This window comes from Mauremys reevesii, linkage group 4, assembly GCF_016161935.1.
Source record: "Mauremys reevesii isolate NIE-2019 linkage group 4, ASM1616193v1, whole genome shotgun sequence".
Classification (NCBI taxonomy): Eukaryota; Metazoa; Chordata; order Testudines; family Geoemydidae; genus Mauremys; species Mauremys reevesii.
In genome coordinates this window covers 28,232,406-28,256,614 of record NC_052626.1, presented here as the reverse complement: position 1 = coordinate 28,256,614, position 24,209 = coordinate 28,232,406, and the positions used below count along the sequence as shown (strand labels likewise).

Sequence of the window (24,209 nt, the reverse complement as noted above, 5' to 3'; positions counted from 1 at the left end):
CAATCTCCAGCCTATGGATTTCCTGCAGCACATGAGCTGCTTGTAGTGAGGAAGGAGAACAAATCAGGGATTCCAGGCTTCTGGGAGGCTTATTCAGCGTATAGGACACCTTGAAGTCTCTGGTACTGCTTCCCTAGGTCCACCAAAAAGGGGAAGTTGATGTGGGAATATATGAGCTTTGGGGGAAAGGAGATTTTAAGCCTGGTGGTGGCTGTCAGGATGGAAGGGGAAGAGTTACAACCCCCAGGAAAAGTTATTCCAGGGCTTGCATATATTTGTGTTCTGAGCTCTGGAGCGTGTGGTGGGAGAGGGTTTCAGAGCTGAGAGGTATTGCTGTGATCATGGGAGGGGTTTGACAGGGAGAAGAGGTGTTCTTAGTCTGAAAGTGGGTGTTCCTGAGCGGGGTGCTGGGCTAGAAGGAGTTGCAGAGATCCCAGTAGTGGCCTAGGCTGGCAAGGTTGAGTCTAAGGGTAGGTCTATACTTACCGTCTGGGTCGACGTGGAGAGTTCGACTTCTCGGAGTTCGAACTATCGCGTCTGATCTAGACGCGATAGTTCGAACTCCGGAAGCGCTCCGATCGACTCCGGAACTCCACCACTGCAAACGGCGGTGGCGGAGTCGACCTGGGAGCCGCGGAGTTTGGTCCCGCGGTGTCTGGACGGGTGAGTAGTTCGAACTAGGGTACTTCGAGTTCAGCTACGCGACCCTAGTTCGACCCCACCCCTTAGTGTAGACCAGGCCTAAGGGAGAATGGAATGAATTGTTTTGGCGGGAGGATGGCATGATGTAGTGGGAGATGCTGGGAGGAAATCTGGATTGGAGGTGGAGAGTTTTGGACTAGGAGAGAACCATGTAGGGGCCACAGAAGGATAAATTCAATCTTCTCCCATCCTGTGAAGTGCCCCAGTTCTTTATTCTGTAAAGGGGGATGGAGTGGAAGAGGGGATCAAGCAGCACTTTTTCTTCTGATGTCTCCATCAACCTTTCTTACCGCTTTCAAACAACTTTCCTGTGATCTCCCCGACTCTTACCTCACTGTCCCATTTTCCCCCACTTATAATACATGCCCAGTACACAGTACTGAGCTGTATATAGACATGAAGACACCACAGTCGTGTTTTATTTGTATGGAATTTATTTCAATTACAATTCAGTTATGGTCACTAGCACCAATTTGTCTGTTGTACATGCACATGCTCATGAGAATTTGCACACCACTCATTCAAATCACTGGGGCAGGTAGAGTGGCTGGACAGTTATTTTTCAGTAGGGTTTATGATTTTCCCCATAAAGAGGATGCTTTGGGTGGGTTTTTCAAGAATCATCATCAGGAAGGGTCTGTTGAATTTAATGGTAGGAGGAGGAGGAAATGTATCAGACAGCAATATAATCTCCATCACAGTGACTGCTGCAGCCTCAGTACCATTCTCATGAACATCCACCAGGGCCTTATGAACAACCTACAAGAAAATGAAGCAAAGATCACAATGTAAGTATAGAGCATGGAGCAACATCTGGGGATGAACTTTTAAACCAAATCTCAAGAAAATAAACTATTGAAACAAAACCAGAATAATGAGTTCAATGGGTGTTTTTTCTATGTATATTTGAAAGGGTTAGGTCCAACTAATTTTTACAGATGGAGCTGAATGAATCTAATATCTTGTTCTCTGACCTCATGAAGAGGGGCTCCCTTAGTCTCTGTGGAACACAACAGAAGCGTTATCTCATTATTACAAACAGAGCTGGGTGAAGAATAGACAAGTTCATGGAGGATAGGTCCATCAGTGACTGCTAGACAAAATGATCAGGGATGCAATCCTATGCTCTGACTGCCAGAAGCTGAGAGTGGATAACAGGGGATGGATTATTTGATGATTGCCTTTCTGTTCATTCCCTCTAAAATACCTGGCACTGGCCACTGTTGGAAGACAGGATATTGGCCTAAATGGACCATTGGTCTGATCTAGTATGGCTGTGATTATGTTCTTATGTTTTGGTTTTTTAGCTAATTCAAAATGTTGAAAGAGTTTAATTTTGGATTGGACTAAAAAGAAATATTCAAATTTTTCGGCAAAATCAAAATGTTGAAAATAATTATTTGTTGTTGAACAAAACATTTTATTTAGGAAAATCAAAATGTTTCTTTTCTGATTTTGGCCATTTTAAAAATGATTCTGAATATTTTGTCAGCTAAAAGTAAAGGAAATTTTGAAACAAAAACTTGTTACAAACAAACAAAAACCCAAACCAAAGGGTTTGGTTTAGAAAAAAAAGTTAACAAAATGTTTTGATTTTTATAAGAATTCCCTCCCCCAAAATGAATAGTTTGGCAAAATTAACACAAATTTGCAAAATGTTTCAGTGTTTCCAAATCTATATTTTTGCCAAAAGTTTCTGTTGAAAATGTTTATCTAGCCCTACTCACAAATAATCAATAGTATTATGCAGCAGAGAATTAGTTTTCAGAAGAAACCTGAAGATAGTTCAAGATGAATTGTGACAAATGATATAGGAGGGAAAGGAGCCCTTGTATGGTTTTGCCTAATATATTTTTTGTGTTGGGTAGTATGAATGGGTATTTCATAGTCCAAATGTTAATTTGTTCCTCTTAGTTGAGACTTTTGAAATACACTGAGAACTCTTTCTTCCTTGTCCCTAATGAAACACAAAGGAATTTTTCCTTATACTAACTCAGCGTGAGATTTTGCTACTCTTATTTACTCTGAGTGGCATCACAATCCAGGATCCATGTGACTACTCATGCAATAAGTATTACTTAATGGGAGGAAAGGTATCAGGAAGAGTGTTGAGGAAGGATGGTGCCACAAGCCTTTTCTGTGACCTTGGGCAACTCACTTGGGGCTTCTCTACACTGTCCCACAGGTCAAACTACTGTGGTGGGGATAGGAGCGTGCACCAAAGTGCTGTGCTGTAACTCCCCCTGTAACTAAAAGGTTCCTAGTTCACCTTAATGCAGTCCTCAGTAGCGTAGCTAGCGGGGTTCAGTGGAAGCAGCCACTTCCCCTCAGGGCGGCAGGCACGGAAGCAGCGCCTGCCGGCCGGCGCTACCAACAATTCCTGCTGGCCCAGGAGAGCCCCGCCAGCGCGACTGCAAAGCAGAGGCAGCGGCAGAGCCCCTGCATACTGGAGGAGTGGACGGTGTGGCTCCGCGCTGCTCATGGCAGCCACACTGGGCAGACCCGCAGCCGGTCACTCCCAGCAGGAGCCTCAGCGGAATAAAACTCCCCCGAGGAGGGGAGAGCACTTCCCCCCTCCTGCCGTGGCAACCCGCCCACAGCCAGGCTCCGCCAGCAACCCCGGGCAGGGCAGCACCCCCTAGGCTGAGCGGGTGAGCCAGGCTGCAGCTCGCTCGGACCGCGCCTGGTGGGACTCGCTGCATTCTTCCCCCACCCCCCAAGGGGTAGGACCAGCGCTGAGCCTGGGCTGGTGCTGCACGTGGCGAGCCCCTCCCAGGCTCTCCTGGTCCCGGGGGCAGCTCCAGTCCACTCTGCACACAGAGCCCCAGGAAGTCCAGCCCACTCCCATCCCCGGTAACCCCTTCCCAAGCTCCATACCCCGTGTACCCCTCCCATGTACCCCGTGCCCCTGCCTTTCCCTCCCCTTCACCTCCCCTCGTACCTCCGTCCTCTGCCAGCCTCCCTGTACAGCCATGGGGGGGGGCGGCGTGGACGGGGGGGCACAGCATGGCTGCAGTGTGGCTGGAGGAGCCAGCCAAGGGCGGGAGGGAGCACCGTGTGGCCAGAGGAGCCGGGGGGCATGGCCGGAGGAGGACCAAGGGGGCGCCTTTTTTATGTTTGCTTGCTCCCCCTGCTATTAAAACCTGGCTACACCACTGGCAGTCCTGTTTGTGGTCCCTGTTTGCAAACTACTGTCCTATGTCTTTGCTCATGAATTATTTTATATTAGCAATAGTTGACATTTCACTTGTGTGTGTGGCAGGCTGACAAAGGAGGTGCTGTCGTCATCATGAATAAGTTGGAATATGAACAAGAGGCTGCTAGGCAGCTTTCTTACACCACATTCTACAAGCCATTATCCTCTGATCCCACTGAGGGTTACCAAGAGAAACTACACCTTCTGCTCAAAAAACTCCCTGAAAAAGCACAGGCACAGATCTGTACAGAAACATGCCTAGAACTCCGACCAGGGGTATTCTATTTGCTGCCCAAGATCCATAAACCTGGAAATCCTGGACACCCCATTATCTCAGGCATTGGAACCCTAACAGCAGGATTGTCTGGCTATGTGGACTCTCCTCAGGCCCTACGCTACAAGCACTTCCAGCTATCTTCGAGACACCACTGACTTCCTGAGGGAACTACACTCCATCGGTGGTCTTCCAGAAAACACCATCCTGGCCACTATGGATGTAGAAGCTCTCTACACCAACATCCCACAGAAAGATGGACTACGAACTATCAGGAACAGTATTCCCAATAATGTCACAGCTAACCTGGTGGCTGAACTTTGTGACTTTGTCCTCACCCACAACTATTTCACGTTTGAGGACAATATATACCTTGAAGTCAGCGGGACGGCTATCGGTACCTGCATGGCCCCACAGTATGCCAACATTTTTATGGCCGACTTAGAACAATGCTTCCTTAGCTTTTGATCCCTAATGCCCCTACTCTACTTGTGCTGCATTGATGACATCTTCATCATCTGGACCCAATGGAGAAGAAGCACTTGAGGAATTCCACCATGATTTCAACAATTTCCATCCCACCATCAACCTCAGCCTAGACCAATCCACACAAGCGGTCCATTTCCTGGACACCACTGTGCTAATAAGTGATGGTCACAAAAACACCACCCTATACCAGAAACCTACTGACTGCTATACTTACCTACATGCCTCCAGCTTCCATCCAGGACACACCACATGATCCATTGTCTACAGCCAAGCTCTAAGATGCAACCACATTTGCTCCAATCCCTTAGACAGAGACAAGCACCTACAAGATCTCTATCAAGCATTCTTAAAACTACAATACCCACCTGCTGAAGTGAAAAAACAGATTGACAGAGCCAGAAGAGTACCCAGAAGTCACCTACTACAAGACAGGCCCAACAAAGAAGATAACAGAATGCCACTAGCCATCACCTTCAGCCCCCAACTAAAACCTTTCCAGCGCATCATCAAAGATCTATAACCTATCCTGAAAGATGATCCCTCACTCTCACAGATCTTGGGAGACAGACCTGTCCTTGCTTACAGACAGCCCCCCAACCTGAAGCAAATACTCACCAGCAACCACACACCACAGAACAAAAACACTAACCCAGGAACCTATCCTTGCAACAAAGCCTGATGCCATCTCTGTCCACATATCTATTCAAGTGACATCATCATAGGACCTAATCACATCAGCCACACCATCAGGGGATCATTCACCTGCACATCTACCAATGTGATATATGCCATCATGTGCCAGCAATGCCCCTCTGCCATGTACATTGGCCAAACTGGACAGTCTCTACGCAAAAGAATAAATGGACACAAATCTGACATCAGGAATCATAACATTCAAAAACCAGTAGAGCACTTGAATCTCTCTAACCACTCAGTAACAGACTTAAAAGTGGCAATTTTGCAACAGAAAAGCTTCAAAAACAGTCTTCAATGAGAAACTGCTGAACCTGAATTAATATGCAAATTAGACACCATTAACTTAGGCTTGAATAGCGACTGGGAATGGCTGAGCCATTACACACATTGAATCTATTTCCCCATGTTAAGTATTCTCACACCTCTTGTCAAACTGTCTGTAGTGGGCTATCTTGATTATCACTACAAAAGTTTTTTCTCTTAATTAATTAGCCTCTTAGAGTTGGTTGGGCAACTCCCACCTTTTCATGTTCTCTGTATGTGTATATAGAGATCTCCTTACTCTATGTTCCATTCTATGCATCCGATGAAGTGGGCTGTAGCCCACGAAAGCTTATGCTCAAATAAATTTGTTAGTTTCCAAGTACTCCTATGCTTTTCTCTGTACGCCTCCTGGATGGTATTTACTTCTACATCAATGTCCTGGAAGATGAAGTGTGCTCAGAGTACCTCTGTATTAACTGTAATAGGCAAATTAATGCTTAATTCTAGAATATACACTAATTTGTGGCCCTGTCCTATCTATGTTGTTGGCAGTGAGTCTCTTTGCAATTACGTCTTTGGAAGCAGGACTGGGTCATTTACAAAGATTAAAATATAAGTCATAAGAGTAGAGAAACCAGTTTAGCACCATCTCTATTTTACAAACTTACTTTCGACACCTTCAGTTTAGCTTTCTCTGTGATTCCAGACAGATCAGCTTGGTCAGTGAACACATCGATCACACCCATTTTCTCAAACAGATCTTTCACATCATAGGTACCAGACACAGAGAATGCTGGAATGTACAGGTTGATTTCTCTGCTCAAAAAGAAACACAAAACTCTGGTAAAAATGTTGTCAAATTGCGGGACACTTAAAGATTTGCAGTTTTATAACATATTCTATTTGAGCATCTCAAATGTCAGTGAATTTGCTTCACAATGCCACCGTCTGCTAGGTAAATGTTATTGTCCCATTTTATAGGTGGAATATCAGAGGCACCAAGAATTTACAATTCCACAGTTTTATTTTTGTTTAGCTACATATGGACTCTCTGAGAGTTTTAGAAAACAATAGGCTGGATTATTTACTCTAGTATAGAGAAAAGGAAACCGTGTTATTTTATTTAGGTTGGATTCTCCCTACCTCTAACATGGCTGCTTGGGGGAATCCAGGAAAAGCAAGGGTTCGCGTACCTTGTGTGGCATATTAGGCATACTCTAAAGTGATCAGACATCCTGTTTTTAAAGGGACAGTTCCGTATTTAAACCCTCCTGCAGGTGTCCCAACTTTTTCTTAAAAACAGGCAAATTGTCCCATATTTTCTGTCTCCATCCCATCAGTTCTGGTGGGTCCTGCTGCTGGCTGGATCCCTGCTCGCCAGCCTCCCGCCAACCAGCAGTGAGTGGGGGGAAAGGGGTCCAGTGGCTGACGATGGGGTGGGTGTGCAAGACTAGTGGTCGGGCAAAGCTGAAGCATATGGGGCCAGCTGCTCCCCCTGCTGGTCCATCGGCGCAGCCTCCAGCCAGCAGGGCCTCGCCCCCATCCCTTTCCAGCCAGCACTGGCTGCGCGCTACGAGGTGCAGTGGCTGGTGCCTGTGGGCAGGCACCAGGAGGTGGGTGATTACGTGTTGCCTCTGCTGCCCACCCTTTGCCCCTTTACGTGCTCCCCCTCTCGCTGTCATCTCCCTGCTTTGCCTCGCTGCTCCTCCATATCCACCCCGGAGGAGTGCGTCCTGCTCCCAGCGCTGTGTGGAGAACCAGCCCCTGGTCAGAGCGCTCAGCTCACCAATAGCCTGGCCAGTAGGCTCCTTTCTTCCCCCACTGCCTTTGGCTAGGCTGGTGCCCTGGGGAAGCCCAAGACCCTCCGGCCTGGGGCACTGGCCAGGAGGAGCCAAGCTCTGCATGTGCCAAAGCCCCACACAGTGCTGGCATGGGGCAGCCTCTCCACCCTTCAGCTAAGCTCTGGAGTGGCAGGGGGGAGCAATTTCCAGCTTGTTCATGCCCCGACCCTGAAGGCTTCACAGCACCCTCTTCACCTGCCCCCCTGTCCCGGGTCCTGCCCCCAGGGAGCGTGGGGCTGCTCCATCCCCTAGGCACCCTCCCCTGCTGAGCCACCTCTCTGGCCAGGTTCACTGAAGCCCCTGCAGTCAGGTTCCCAGGGCCCTGGTACACAATGCATCCTTAGAGCTTAACCCCTTCCTGCCTGTGCGATAGCCGGAGTCAGCTGGGTTATGTTGGTGGCCAGCAGCAGCCTGTAGGTGTTAGCTGCCTTTCAACACTGTGCGGGTAGGAAGGGATGGGAGCTGCTTCCAGCTACAGGGGAGGAGGGGCAGAAGAGATGAAGTCTGCAAAGACACAGGCCAGGTCATCCCTTCCCCATCTCCTCCTTCCCTGTGGCTGGAAGCAGCTCCCTTCCTTTCCTTCCTGCACAGTGCCAAAAGGTTGCTGCTGGCCACATTTCGTGAGAACCCTGGCAGAAATTTGGAGAGGGGGCACATGCAACTCTGGGTCCCCCACACATGTTGCCCTGGGAAGATATGGTGCCAGGTACCAGGAGAGGCAGGTCTGTCCCAGCAGCCCAGCCAGGCATGGAGGGTGGAGAACTCCAGGCAGGGAGGGTTGGGTAAGTCGATCAACACCGCTCTGTGAAAGAGTTCCACTGGAATGTGTGTGTGTCACCTCTCCCCGTGTGTGTGTGGGTGGGTGGGGGGTGTTACCCCACCCTGTGTGAACCCTAAAACCTTAAAGATAATCAGGTAAATAAAAAATTACTCCAACTACGCACTATTTCTTTTTGACAGGGGCTCAGACAACTTGTTAATCTGAATGTTTGTACTGCATAGTTCTGACTGATTGCCATTGAACTCGCTTGAATACAAGTAATTTTACCAGGTGTCCCATATTCAGCATAGGAAAATATGGTCAACTTAGGGTACCCCCATCAGAGCTCCCAGGGGCTGCGGTGGCCAGGGGTGGCTCTAGGATTTCCGCCGCCCCAAGCAGGGTGGCATGCCGCGGGGGGGCGCTCTAACGGTTGCCAGTCCCGCGGCTGCGGTGGACCTCCCGCAGGCATGCCTGCGGATGTTCCACCGGAGCCGCGGGACCAGCGGCCCCTCCGCAGGCACGTCTGCGGGAGGTCCACCGGAGCCGCCTGCCACCCTTCCGCTGGGACGCCGCCCCAAGCGCGCTTGGCGCGCTGGGGTCTGGAGCCGGCCCTGGTGGTGGCTACATTGGAGATGCTTTCCCTGGTTCCCTGAAGCAGTTGGACTGGAAGTGGTGGTGAAAGGACAGTGCTCTGCCACTGCCACAATAGGTTCCAGACAAATGAGGTGGTGTAGCAAGTTACTTCCACGTGCAAGATGGGCTCTCTGGGAGACATTGTGCTGCAGGGGGGCATGTCTGAGGCAACAAGCCTTTCCATCTCCCTCTTAAGCTAGTGGGTTATGCACTTCCCCTTTCTCAGGGCTGGACAATCCAACCTTAAATGTGATCCTTTGTCTTGATGAGGGATCCTACCCTATTCTACAGTACGACATATATGCATATAGCAGCAGTTACAAGGTTACCTTTGTTGAAGTGATTTTGTCCATTTAGACACAGTCTCTTTCAACAGAGCCTCCTCCACCTGCTTCATTTTCCCCTCATCAGGCAGAATAAATAGCACAGCAGCATTTCCTTTGTATGGGATTTCAACCACCCAGCAAGACAGCTCCTCATCACGGCGAGTGCGATAATATGTTTCACTGTTCATCATATTAACCTTAACAGATGTTTTTGCATCCACAAAAAAGTCATCTTCCTGGGTATTCAAATTACTGAAAGGATTTTCCCAATGAGCTTATGACAAATACAAAGAGAATGTTGTAGAATATACTGGGAAAGAGGAATTACTAATGTGTGTCAGCCTAATTTAAAGGTGACAAGTTCATTTTTGAAGATTAGGTCTTCTACAAGCTCATTTGAGCAATGATATGTTTGAACTGTGACATGCTAGCCAGACCATTTGAATAGCACACAGCCTCCCCGATGCACTGAAATGTCATTTAACTCTTAATAGCCCTTCGCATTTCCTGACCCTGGACCTGGTCTGACCTTTGCAGGGTATCTACAGGCGAAGTGTCTGCTGCCCCTACAATATTGACACGGGCCAGAAGTTTGGTCTCTGTGCTTCTCAGCCTCTGAGAGGCATGGGCGGGTCTGGTCCACATGCATGGGTTCTGTGTTGAAGGTGCACAGCCGTCATAAACAGATAGTTAAGGGTTAAAGTCTCTTTTACCTGTAAAGGGTTAACAAGCTCAGTAACCTGAGGAACACCTGACCAGAGGACCAATCAAGGGACAGGATAATTTCAAATCTCTGTGGAGGGAAGGCTTTGTCTGTGTTCCTTGTTTGCTCTGTGTGCTCTCTTTGGATCTAAGAGAAGCCAGACATGTCTCCAAGTTCTCCTGGAGTATTTCCTACTAGCCAGTATAGTGAGTATTAGAAAGGCGAATTAGTCTTATAATTTGATTTCTACATTTGCAGTTGTGTGTTTGCTGAAGGAAATTCTTTATTTCTGTTGCTGTTACTGATTATTCTGAGGAGGAGGGAGGGGAAGTCTCTCCAGTTTTTATAAGTTAAACCCTGTATTTTTGCATCCTGGTAATACAGAGATAGTGTACTTTTTTCTTTCTTTAATAAAATCTTTTCTTTTTTAGAACTTGATTGATTTCTTCCCTTGTTTGGATTTTCAGGGGAAGGGGAGGGGGAAAATGTGAATCCCTCTTTGTTTGATTCAAGGAGTTTGAATCAAGGTATTTTTCCCAAGGACTAGGGAAGGGGAGGGGGAGGTGAGTCCCTCTTTGTGTTGAGTCAAGGATTTGACTTGGTGTGTAATCTCTCCGGAGCAGGCTGGAGAGAGGGAAGGGGGGAGGGGAACTGGCTGTTTCTCTCTCTTTGGTGAGATTCAAGGGGTTTGAATCTGGGTTCCCCAGGGGAAGCTTGGAGGACAGGCAGTGTGTTATCCACTTTAAACGTAACTGGTGGCAGCGAAAACCAGATCTAAACTAGGATTTTAGTTTAGAGGAGTCCATGCAGGTCCCCATCTTGGAACCCAACAGCTCCAAGTGGGGGAGAAGACCTATGACAACAGCTGAGGGTCAGAAGCCAGGGCATCACCAGGGCTCGAGAGGCTGGGCCATTCATGGTGCTACTTGGTAAGGCAGTTGTCAATTCTGATACATAGGTCAATCAGGTTGTCAAGACAAGACAATAGCTTGGCCTGTGCCAGTTCATCTTTTATATCATCACTCAATCCACTCCAAAACTGAGGACGCTTCATGGCCTCATTCCACTTGGTGTCAGCAGAGAGACGATGGAATTCAGCATGGTATCTGGCAGCTCACTGATGTCCTGGCTGTAATGTTTGCAGTGCAGTCAAAAGAGAGACGCTAGGAATTTTTCACCTTCCTCTGCAGCATGGGGCATGGGTCACTTGCAAGTTTAAACTAGTGTAAATGGTGGATTCTCTGTAACTCGAGGTCTTTAAACCATGAGTTGAGGACTTCAGTAACTCAGCCAGAGGTTCTGTGGCCTGAAATGTGCAGAAGGTCAGGCTAGATGATTGCCCCTTCTGATGTTAAAGTCTATTAAGTCTATGTGTGTAGCTTCAGCAGTTTGGGTGCAGTAAGGGTGATTGAAAATAACTGTCTTGGTCTGAATGCACTGCTCCAGCTGGCCCAGGAGGGGGCTAGACTGTTCTAAAATGGGGGAGGCCCCGGCTAAGACCTCTCCAGTGAGCAGACTAATGATGAGCCCTATCTGGGCCCGAACTGTGGGGAACAATTGGGGGATATAGCAAGAAGAGGAGCCTACATTGGTTTAGGAAACCTTAATATGGACCATGATCACCACTAACCTTGCTGTGGGAGCCTTTGGCTCCTGGGAGGCCAGAGCCAGGATTTCTAGTGAGGCCACCTGGGCTTGTAGGGACTCATTCCATGCCTGTTGGGTGGACACCTGTGCCTGCAAGTTCTGTATGGCCCTCACCAGCTCCACAAAGGAAAAATTGGCCTGAGTGCAGTCCATGCGATGGAGGTGGTTGTGACATTAAGAATAATCTGAGGGCCAGGGCAAACCAGAGAACTGGTAATGAATGGCAGCTGGCTAAACCAATTCAAGTGTTCCCCAGTTCTTTAATGGCATCAAATGTATCTTATAAGTGTGATGCAAGGTATCAGTGAAAAGCTCTTGACTTCCAGGAAGTCCTGGCACAGTCAGGGAATTATGATGTAATTGGAATAACAGAGACTTGGTGGGATAACTCACATGATTGGAGTACTGTCATGGATGGATATAAACTGTTCAGGAAGGACAGGCAGGGCAGAAAAGGTGGGGGAGTTGCGTTGTACGTAAGAGAGCAGTATGACTGCTCAGAGCTCCAGTATGAAACTGCAGAAAAACCTGAGTGTCTCTGGATTAAATTTAGAAGTATGAACAACAAGGGTAATGTCGTGGTGGGAGTCTGCTACAGACCACCGGACCAGGGGGATGAGGTGGACGAGGCTTTCTTCTAGGTTGCTAGGTCACAGGCCCTGGTTCTCATGGGTGACTTTAATCACCCCGATATCTGCTGGGAAAGCAATACAGCAGTGCACAGACAATCTAGGAAGTTTCTGGAAAGGGTAGGGGACAATTTCCTGGTGCAAGTGCTGGAGGAACCAACTAGGGGAAAAGCTCTTCTTGACCTGCTGCTCACAAACAGGGAAGAAATAGTAGAGGAAGCAATAGTGGATGGGAACCTGGGAGGCAGTGACCATGAGATGGTCGAGTTCAGGATCCTGACACAAGGAAAAAGGAAAAGCAGTAGAACAGAAACCCTGGACTTCAGAAAAGCAGACTTCGACTCCCTCAGGGAACTGATGGGCAAGGTCCCCTGGGAGAATAACATGACGGGGAAAGGAGTCGAGGAAAGCTGGCTGTATTTCAAAGAAACCTTATTGAGGTTGCAGGAACAAACCATCCCGATGTGTAGGAAGAAAAGTAAATATGGCAGGCGACCAGCTTGGCTTAACAGTGAAATCCTTGCTCGTCTTAAACACAAAAGAACAGCTTACAAGAAGTGGAAGATTGGACAAATAACCAGCGAGGAGTATAAAAGTATTGTTCAGGCATGCAGGTGTGAAATCAGGAAGGCCAAATCACACTTGGAGTTGCAGCTAGCCGGAGATGTTAGGAGTAACAAGAAGGGTTTCTTTAGGTATGTTAGCAACAGGAAGAAAGTCAAGGAAAGTGTGGGCCCCTTGCTGAATGAGGGAGGGAACCTAGTGACAGAGGATGTGGAGAAAGCTAGTGTACTCAATGCTTTTTTTGCCTCTGTCTTCACAGACAAGGTCAGCTCCCAGACAGCTGCACTCTGCAGCACGGTATGGGGAGGAGGTGACCAGCTCTCTGTGGAGAAAGAAGTAGTTCGGGGCTATTTAGGAAAGCTGGACGAGCACAAGTCCAGAGAGCTGGATGCGCTGCATCCGAGGGTGCTAAAGGAGTTGGCCAATGAGATTGCAGAGCCATTGGCCATTATCTTTGAAAAATCACGGCGATCGGGGGAGGTCCCGGATGACTGGAAAAAAGCTAATGTAGTGCCCATCTTTAAAAAAGGGAAGAAGGAAGATCCAGGGAACTACAGGCCAGTCAGTCTCACCTCAGTCCCTGGAAAAATCATGGAACAGGTCCTCAAGGAATCAATCCTGAACCACTTAAAGGAGGGGAAAGTGATCAGGAACAGTCAGCATGGATTCACCAAGGGCAAGTCATGCCTGACTAACCTAATTGCCTTCTATGACGAGATAACCGGCTCTGTGGATGAGGGGAAAGCAGTGGATGTACTATTTCTGGACTTTAGCAAAGCTTTTGATACAGTCTCCCACAGTATTCTTGCCAGCAAGTTAAAGAAGTATGGGCTGGATGAATGGACGGTAAGGTGGATAGAAAACTGGCTAGATGGTCGGGCTCAACGGGTAGTGATCAATGGTTCCATGTCTAGTTGGCAGCTGGTATCAAGTGGAGTGCCCCAAGGGTCGGTGCTGGGGCCGGTTTTATTCAATATCTTCATTAACGATCTGGAGGATGGTGTGGACTGCACCCTTAGCAAGTTTGCAGATGACACTAAACTGGGAGGAGTGGTTGATACGCTGGAGGGTAGGACTAGGATACAGAGGGACCTAGACAAATTAGAGGATTGGGCCAAAAGAAATATGATGAGGTTCAACAAGGACAAGTGCAGAGTCCTGCACTTAGGATGGAAGAATCCCATGCACTGCTACAGACTAGGGACCGAATGCCTGGGCAGCAGTTCTGCAGAAAAGGACCTAGGGGTTACCGTGGACGAAAAGCTGAATATGAGTCAACAGTGTGCCCTTGTTGCCAAGAAGGCTAATGGCATTTTGGGTTGTATAAGTAGGGGCATTTCCAGCAGATTGAGGGATGTGATCATTCCCCTCTACTCAGCACTGGTGAGGCCTCATTTGGAGTACTGTGTCCAGTTTTGGGCCCCACACTACAAGAAGGATGTGGATAAATTGGAGAGAGTCCAGCAGAGGGCAACAAAAATGATTAGGGGGCTGGAGCATATGACTTATGAGGTGAGGTTGAGGGAACTGGGATTGTTTAGTCTGCAGAAGAGAAGAATGAGGGGGGATTTGATAGCTGCTTTCAACTACCTGAAAGGGGGTTCCAAAGAGGATGGATCTAGACTGTTCTCAGTGGTAGAAGATGACAGAACAAGGAGTAATGGTCTCAAGTTGCAGAGGGGGAGGTTTAGGCTGGATATTAGGAAAAACTTTTTCACTAGTAGGGTGGTGAAGAACTGGAATGGGTTACCTAGGGAGGTAGTGGAATCTCCTTCCTTAGAGGTTTTTAAGGTCAGGCTTGACAAAGCCCTGGCTGGGATGATTTAGTTGGGTTTGGTCCTGCTTTGAGCAGGGGGTTGGACTAGATGACCTCCCGAGGTCCCTTCCAACCCTGAGATTCTATGATTCTATGGTTATTAATATAGTTGCATAATGTGGGAGCAAGCAACTGATGCAAAGTTATGGTTATCATTTTTAAAATGTGTTTCCCAGGCAAGCAGGAGTTACCCAACCAAGCTAATAAGAGGTGGAAGCATACTTCACACTATCAGCATGGGGAAGGAGATTGACAAGCCCATGTTTAAAATGCATACAATTACACCAGAGGGGCCAGGAACTATATAATTTGCATTTTAGCAGACAATCCCAGCAGGAAACTTCTTTATCAGGATTTAAAAGAACAAGGAGGGTTAACGATCTTCTGATTGTTCCAGGACTGGGCTCAGCATTTCAGAACACCTATTTTGGAGGAAATTCAGGGTTGGGGAGAGTGTGGAGTCACTATACCAGTTGTTATCCAAGACTGGTGGAGACCAGTGGAAATCTGTGCTATTGCAGGTAGGCTCCTGGATCCAAAGCATTGGACCAGGGCTGCCCAATACATAGACACAAAGTGCATGTTTGTTGGTGACTGTGGGTGTCACAGGAAGAGGCTACAGAAGCAAAGCTTTAAGGCACTTAAAGGCAGTAGGGTAAAAGGTGACAACTCTTCACCAGTCTGGGTTGCACTCCAGAATGCAACAGTGAGGCCCCTCATCTTTGTGTAGGGCTTCTCAATCGGTAGCTGACCTGGACATGGGTGATCAGCCCTAGTGGTTGAAATAAGAGTTGAGCCTACTGGTTAGAGCTGGGTCCAGGATGGTCAGAGTCCAGGAACAAGCCAAGGGTCTGTACCAGAGGGACAGAAGCCAAATGCCAGAGCAAGAACCAGAGTCATAAGCCAGAGGCAAAGCTGGGGATTGAAGCCAGATATCTGAGCCTGGAGAGGAGCAGGGGCTAGAACACAGCAAGAGCAGGGGCTGGAAGCAGACTGGAGCAAGGCTGCAAGAGGCATGTTACATATTAAGAAGCTCTTGCTTGACTCTGGGGACCAAGCTTATAAGCAGGTCTGCTAAACCAGCAGCCAGTCAGGGCTGTTGTTACTTCATCTGTTCTAAGGCAGTGCAGCTGGGCTCATTAGGTGCCTAACATTGAAGCTGGTCTGGGAGCAGGCCACTAGCTGTTCCTAGAAGGTCTTGATCCTGGCAGCAAATAAATAAATGGATATTGAGGTTTTCTTTAAATCTGTATCTTTAAAGAAAGCAAAGTAAACCCGTTCTTGCAGTTGTTTGTGCTGTTTAACTAAAACTGCTGTATCTGTTAAAGTTCCAGAGCAGATTGTTGCTTCTTAGAATCATAGAATCTCAGGGTTGGAAGGGACCTCAGGAGGTCATCTAGTCCAACCCCCTGCTCAAAGCAGGACCAAACCCAACTAAATCATCCCAGCCAGGGCTTTGTCAAGCCTGACCTTAAAAACCTCTAAAGAAGGAGATTCCACCACCTCCCTAGGTAACCCATTCCAGTGCTTCAGCACCCTCCTAGTGAAAAAGTTTTTCCTAATATCCAACCTAAGCCTCCCCCACTGCAACTTGAGACCATTACTCCTTGTTCTGTCATCTGGTACCACTGAGAACTGTCCAGATCCATCCTCTTTGGAACCACCTTTCAGGTAGTTGAAAGCAGCTATCAAATCCACCCTTGCCCCTTCTTCTCTTCTGGAGACTAAATAATCCCAGTTCCCTCAGCCGCTCCTCATAAATCATGTACTCCAGCCCCCTAATCATTTTTGTTGCCCTCCACTGGACTCTTTCCAATTTTTCCACATCTTTCTTGTAGTGTGGGGCCCAAAATTGGACACAGTACTCACCAATGCTGAATAGAGGGGAATGATCACGTCCCTTGATCTGCTGGCAATGCTCCTACTTATACAGCCGGAAATGCCATTACCCTTCTTCGCAACACGGGCACACTGTTGACTCATGTCCAGCTTCTCGTTCACTGTAACCACTGGGTCCTTTTCAGCAGAATTGCTGCCTAGCTGCTCAGTCCCTCATCTGTAGCAGTACATGGGATTCTTCAGTTCTAAGTGCAGGACTCTGCACTTGTCCTTGTTGAACCTCATCAGATTTCTTTTGGCCCAGTCCTTCAATTTGTCTAGGTCCCTCTGTATCCTATCCCTACCCTCCAGCCTATCTACCACGCCTTGACAATTTATGCTTAATCAATAAATCCAGTATTTTCCTCATACAACTTAAGTTTCTTCTGCTCAGTATCTGCAGTGTAAGGTTCATCATATTTGTCCATCAGCCTCTGCATTATAGGCTTGATCCAGTTCCCATTGAAGGAAATTCTAAATCTCCCATTAACTTCTATGGTGCTGGAATAAGGCCTATTTCCTTTTGTGTAAGCTACCTCATCAGTGTTCCACATGACAACTTCCTGCTCAGTTCATCAGCTTTCCATTCATCAAGATAATTTCCAGGTCTGAAACAGACCCTTTCAGAGTTCCCAGATATAATTTATAGAGCATTCAGTTGGAAGACTTGAATGAGTATCAGGCAACTAAATATGCAAAGCAGATCAGCCGTTATCCATTAACTGAGTGTCTCGGGTACTGTAAAATGTCAAAGAAAAACTTCTTGTACTCCTAAGACCATGCACAGAATTGTGCACTATGCTGCCCTTCTTTAACTCCTTATTTAGATGGTAAAATTAAAGTGACCTGTGTTAGAGAGGTGGTGAACACTTATAGCTCCTATTGACTATGTAGAAATAAGCAAGTGCTCAGAAAATGGCCTACTGATGAGGCAACTTTTATTCAAGTGACTAAATATGGTGCCCAACTTTAACTACACAAATTAGACATTTTGGCTATAACTTTCATGGAAAGGTTTATCACCGTTAACAAGGGACCAGTATCAACCTGGGTGATCTCATAGATCTAACCACCTTGACAGTGTCCCTTAATTTAAAAAAAGCAGGGTTTTTTTTGTCTTAGATCCCTATCAGCATTTCATAGCCTGTATGTGTGTCATGTACCCATCTGTAGAACATCTTACCTTTAAAGAAAATATAGTTGACAAGAACCATTACAGTGAGCGGATCAAGGTCCTTGACCAAGTTGGCAATTTTCCCATGGGTTTTCTTCTCTATGTAATCATTGATCTGTTTCTCAGCCACTGCAGAATTCTGGAAGTTACTAGGAAAAGTTTCAGACTCATACAGACTTTTGACTTCAGCCAAAAACTTCTCTAGTAGTTTCAGTCGATCATCTACAAAAAGGGCATTTCCCATATTCAGCTGGATCTCACTGTCAGGACGGTTTAACATGTTGATGAGATGATGAAAACCTTCATGTATCTCCCTCTCCTCAATCTCTGTCAGGTTAAAGGAGAGTCCTTTGTAAATTTGACTTAGAGTGGTTGACTTGGCACCTAATGTCAGCATTGCAAAGGCAGTGGAGATGCTTAGAGGAGAGAAGAAAATGTTCTTGTCAGCTGCTTCTGATTTAATCTGCTTGTAGAATCTAAATGCAAAGTCAGCATTGCTAGGAGCTAGTTTGAGAAAGGACCTGTTTTCAGTTACGACATTGCCTGCAACTGGGGTAAGCTGCTGTGGGGGATTAATATCTGTCTGACTATCCTGGTCATTGTGGTGGTCAGGTACGTGATGAGGCTGGACAACAGCATGAAGCCCAACAAGTAACACACACAGACAGAGGATGGACTCCATTTTCCTTTGGAACTATTCCCTTGAAAAAACAAAAGAATGGAATAGTCATTAGTCATGGAAATGTTCCCACCTTCCCTGTGCTATTTGTGATCCAATGGTTATTTTTCTCTCTCTCCTCAAGGCAAATTCACCTCCCTCCAGCCAACTGGGACATTATGGGGGGAAAGGGAGTGGAGCTGACCAGAGAGTCACAGGGGTTGGGAGACCAGGCCGTGTTTCCAGTTTCCACAGCTCTAGTGTCGGCTAATGCATTCAAGGAAATCCCACACATTTTTGGTGTACTCAGGCCATATCTTAACACACTAGAGTAATCTAGTCCTAAATGTTCTCAATAATTTTTTAAAAAATGCCTTCATTCAAAGATTGGCACACCAATTTCTGCTGGCTCATTGGGGTCTTAAGAAAGGCTCCACTCATAGCATAAATGTAACAGGTATAGTGAACAAAGTCACCTATACTTGAATGAAATCCCATACAATCAACTGCATTTCACACAGTTAACATGAGTTCAAAGCCTCTTTTGAAAAAATATGGCAGTACTTACAGTACAATCACCAGGATCCTGCTGGATGCATCTAATCTGCACAGCTTCTTGTTTTTTATTTATATTGACTTAACATTATTAAGCTGAGTGTCCACTATTAAACATTAAACAGAGCAAATAGAAGTTATTAGCAAGGATGCAGAGCAAACAGTAATGAAATTGCTTTTCTGGCATGGAGGGTCAAATGCCCACTGTCCACCCACATAGTGGAGAATAGAGCCAATACCTATGGAAGGAGGTAGCAGTGGGCCACATGGAGGGTACTGGTGACTGTGCTGTTTGCTTGCCTCACCCCTCCAAACCTGTATAGCAAGACTACATGATTAGAGCACAATAGAAAGAGGGTATGTGTGCCTAGGAAGAGCTGATCTACACAATGCGTCTCTTGGAGAGAGACTAACGCTAGCAAAACCCCACAGTGACACTGCTGTTTGGATCAGCATTAACTCCCAGCAGAGAGGATCAGAAAGTACAGTCATAGTGGGAAGCCAATGGCAGCACAGCATTGGAAATGTCTATGATTCTAGAGGCAAAAAATGGGACATGGAATGAAGGAAGGAAAATCAAATCAACCATGGACCAGGGGAAGTTAATAGTAATGAATATAAATCAGAAGCTTGGAATTGTAAAAGATAAGTTTAGAAGGGAAGCCAAAGAACACAAGGAGAAATCTGTGGCCAGCATAGTTAAGGAGGATCAGAAAGAGTTTGTTAAGTATATTTGGAACAGAAAGAAACCTGCGAATGGTATTTGTCCATTTGTAGATGGAAACGGTAGAATTTACCAATAAAATGCAGAAAAGGCAGATGTCTTCAATAAATACTTCTGTTGTGTATTGTGGGTCACGGGGAAGCAGATGATGTAGTTATGTCATATGATGATGATAACACTCTTTCCACTCCACTAGTTTCTCAGGAGGATGTTAGACAGCAGCTACTAAAATTATAAAATTTGAAATCAGTAGGTCCAGTACCGTGTATCTAAGAATTTTAAAAGAGCTGGCTGAGGAGCTTCCTGAACCATTAATGTTGAATATCAATGAGTCTTAAACCAGTGGGGAAGTTCCAGAAGACCAGTAGAAAGCTAATGTGCCAGTATTTAAAACTCATAAATGGGATGACCTGGTTAATAATAGCCTTTCAATCTGACATTAATTCCAGGCATGATAACGGACAGGCTAATACATGGCTTGACTAATAAAGAATTAAAGGAAGGTAATACAATTAATGCTAATTAGCATGGCTTTATGGACAATAGATCTTGTCAAACTAACTTGATATCTTTTGTTGATGAGATTACAAGTTTGGTTGATAAAGGTAATAGAGTTGATGCATCCGACGAAGTGGGTATTCACCCACGAAAGCTTATGCTCCAATACATCTGTTAGGCTATAAAGTGCCACAGGACTCTTTGCTGCTTTTACAGATCCAGACTAACACGGCTACCCCTCTGATATTTATCAATAGTTGTGGTTGTGAAATCCTCATTGATTTATTGTTTTGTCATTATGGCCCCCAATTCCCTATTGTATAGTCTCTGTCTGGTTCTTTAATTGTTTCTGTCTGCTGTATAATTAATGTTGCTAGGTGTAAGTTAATTAGGGTAGTGGGATATAATTGGTTAAAGACTTTTGTTACACTATGTTAGGATTGGTTAGTAAAATTTTAGTACAATAATTGGTTAAGGTATAGCTAAATAGGACTCAAATTTCACTAAATAAACTGGGGTCCAAAAGGAAGTTCTTTGGGAACCAACTCCAGGACACAGCCCCAAAAATCAGAGCTGCCAGACCTCAACACTCTGCCAATGACACCGGGCAGAAACTGGAGCCCCCCTAATGGACCTGATCCTGACTGGCCATCAAGAAAAGTTCATCTGTTTTATTGGGCATGGAGAGCACTGTATGTGTAGCATGTGCAGTCCGTTTTTGGTAATTGTTAATAAACAAAGGTTATGTAGTATATTACTGTGTAAGACTCTTCCACTGGTAAAAGACCCCCATAGACCTGCAAAAGATTAAGCCCTGAGTCCACAAGGAAAGGGTGTTTGCCTGGAGCCTACGGGGGTGGGTAAAGTCAGGTGCTTTTCGCCTGGAGCCCTAGGAACTGGGAAAGGGTGGGTGCCCTTGAGTGTCTGAGTAATAAAGAATTTTGTGCAGGTAACAGACCCTGACAGCAAATAAATAAATGGATATTGAGGTTTTCTTTAAATCTGTATCTTTAAAGAAAGTAACGTAGCCAAGCTCTTCAAGTTGTTTGTGCTGTTTAACTAAAACCCATGTATCTGTTAAAGTTCCAGAGCAGATGGTTGTTTCTTGACAATTTACACTTAATTAATAAATCCAGTATTTTCGTTGCCCAACTTAAGTGTCCCCATGGTGGCTGCAGTGTAGGGAGGTTGCTGTTGCTGGGGAAAACTGCAGGCTGCGGTCAGTCTCTGAGTGGAAGGAGTTGAAGTGGAACCCAGAGAGGGAGGAAGCCATATATCTAGGAAGAAACCCAGGGAAACAGCAGCAGAGAGGTAGGACTGTACAAGGACTGTGACTGCTTATTACAGGGTCTCTGGGCTGGAACTTGGTGTAAAGGGCAGGCCTGGATTCCCTGCGAGTGGCACGGAGCATTGGAGAGGTCAGCCAGACAGCTGCTCTGGAAAGACTGTGAATTCTCTGGAAGGGGAGGACTTTAGTGACCTGGCCAGAGGGCCAAGCCATGGAGACTGCAGATCCTGGAGAGAGCAGGGCTGCAGAGCAAGACAAGGCAGGAGAAGACACTGCTGAAGGGGGATTACAAGATGGCCGATTTAATCCAGGATGGCCAGCAGGAGGCGCCACCAGTGGTGAGTGAACCCTGTGACAGATCTTAATATATTTTCTCTCAGAATACATTATGATACAATTATTACTACCGTTATGTTTATTCAGACTCTGAAATAACATGACTTTTTCATGCAAGCAGCGCAGATGGGGATGTACATTCCACTTTTGGTGACTTCTGAATGCTTAACTACCTGTATATCTCTCAGTCATATCATTGTCAGATACGGGAGTTTGATCATTGCCTTAATTTTGTTTTTGGCATTTAAAACAAGCTTCCAAAATCAGTATACAGAAAAGGCTGTCACCTATAGTGCTACAAGGTAACTTGGACATGACCGAAATAATCCCATACAATAAAGTGAGCATAACACAGATAATATGAATTCAAAGTCTCCGACGACAACTTACTATAGCACTTACTATACATTCATGCGAGTCCTGCTGTGTCCATCTCATCAGCACTGCTGCATGCCCTTAATGCTGAACAGTATCAAGTTCAATGTCCACTATTAAACATTAAACAAATTAAATAAGAGTCACTTGCAAGACTGCAATGCAAACACTGATGAAGCTATTTGTTGTGAACATCTAAGGTCACAACATCTATACCTGCTGCCCACCCGGGCAGTGCCCACTGGAGCCAAGGTAGGGAAATAGTCCTGGAGGGTCCATGTGGAGGGTTGTTTGCTGTTCCTGTGTCCACAGAATTCTGGCAAAACAAGAGCTTTGTCTTTTCCCCAGTAGGGAAGCTCGGCAAATTGATTGAAACGATAACTAAAAATAGCAATAATAAACCTTCTGGAAGATCAAGATATGATAAGATATAAGTGGCTTGGTTTCTGCAAAGGAAATCTTGTCTCGTCTCTTAAGACTTCTTTGAACATGTCAATAAAATAGTGGAATAAAAGAGGCTGACAAAATGTGTTTAGATTCCCAAAGGCCTTCAACAAGGTCCTGCATGTGAGGCTTTGAAAGAAGCTAAGTAGTCCTGGGGTGAGAGCAAAACATTGTCATTGATCAAAAACTGCCTAGGTGACAGAAATCAAAGAGTGGGATGAAATGGTCAATTTCAATCACTGCTAAAGATTAACAGTGGGTGCCTCAAAGTTCTGCCCTAGATCCCAGAGCCCCGGGGCCACAGTGCTGATAAGGCCCTACTGGGTCCCAGCCGCCAAAAGGGAGGAAATCAAAGCCGAAGTGAAGAGACTGTTAGAATTAGGGGTCATCGAGGGATCACAGAGCCAGTGGTCCAGCCCGATCATGCTGGTGCCCAAACCCGATCGCAACACAATGTTCTCCAATGACTTTCATCGACTGAACAAGGTATCCTAGTTTGATTCATACCCTATACCCTGCATAGACGAGTTAGTTGACCTACTGGGCAGTGCCTGGTTCCTGACCACCCTGGATTTGACAAAGGAGTATTGGCAGATCCCTCTAGCCAAAGAATCAAAAGAAAAGACTGCTTTCTCCACACCATTTCTGTACACTGTTTTCCCCTTTGGGCTGCATGGGTCCCCAGCCACCTTCCAGCGCCTCATGGACAAGCTGTTGTGCGCCCATGCCAGTTACGCCACCCCATACCTGGACAATGTGATCATCCATACCCCAGACTGGGAGACCCACCTGGGAAAGGTGGAAGCAGTGCTGAACACCCTAAGGCAGGCCGGCCTCACAGCCAATCTGGCCAAGTGTGCCATAGGGCTAGCAGAAGCCAACTACCTTGGATACATCGTAGGAAGAGGCGTAGTAAAGCCCCAAGTAAATAAGCTGGAGGCTATCCAAAATTGGCCTTGGCCAAACCTGAAAAAACAAGTCTGAGTGTTCCTAGGTGTAGCTGGGTACTGCCGGTGATTTATCCCCCACTTCGCCACCAGGGCAAGTCCCCTGACAGACCTGGTAAAGGCCTGGGGACCTGACATGGTGAGATGGACTGACGCAGTGGAGGGGGCATTCACAGACCTGCGGACAGCCCTCTGCAGTAACCCTGTGCTCATAGCCCCAGACTTTAATTAAGAATTCATTTTAGAGATGGATGCATCCAAAGTGGTGTTGGGGGCTGTCCTGTCACAGATGGTCAGAGAGGACAAACATCCAATCCTTTATCTTAGCAGAAAACTCCTTCCGAGGGAACAGAAATATGCAGTAGTAGAGAAGGAGTGCTTCGCCATCAAGTGGGCCGTGGAAACTCTATGATATTACCTGCTAGGCTGGCGATTTGTGCTCGTGACCAACCATGCCCCCCTCCAATGGATGCAATGGAACAAAGAGAAGAATGCAATGGTCACCAGGTGGTTCTTGTCTCTCCAACTGTTCCACTTCAGCATTCCACACAGGGCTGGAAGCCGCCACAGCAATGCAAATGGCTTGTCACGGGTACATTGTCTGATGACCCAAGTTGCCCAACCTCATGGTGTTGAGCGGGGGAGGGATATGTGATGGGGTCAGGCCAGACGGCTACAGGAGAGTGCTGAAGGCAGATATATTAGCCCCAGGATAAGCAGGTCCCTTTTCCCTTGGTAGCTGAACAGGGGTTACTCTAGGTTAATTAGGACACCTGGGGCCAATCAAGG

At 46.5% G+C, this 24,209-nt stretch overlaps 1 protein-coding gene across 2 annotated transcripts; it reads right to left on the bottom strand.

The window, feature by feature from the left end:
• Positions 1-1,257: 1,257 nt before the first annotated feature.
• Positions 1,258-19,669, bottom strand: LOC120404482 (alpha-1-antichymotrypsin-like). 2 transcript variants are annotated; one of them, XM_039537132.1, is made up of 5 exons: positions 19,606-19,669; positions 17,605-18,296; positions 9,188-9,458; positions 6,290-6,437; positions 1,258-1,461 (listed from the first exon to the last, which is right to left on the bottom strand). In XM_039537132.1, exons 2-5 carry the CDS (start codon positions 18,275-18,277, stop codon positions 1,258-1,260), a joined length of 1,296 nt encoding a protein of 431 aa, XP_039393066.1. In that variant the 5' UTR covers positions 18,278-18,296; positions 19,606-19,669. The 2 variants fall into 2 exon arrangements, with proteins under 2 accessions (XP_039393066.1, XP_039393067.1); XM_039537133.1 differs by lacking the exon at positions 19,606-19,669 and having other exon boundaries at positions 6,290-6,440; positions 17,605-18,007.
• Positions 19,670-24,209: the final 4,540 nt, after the last annotated feature.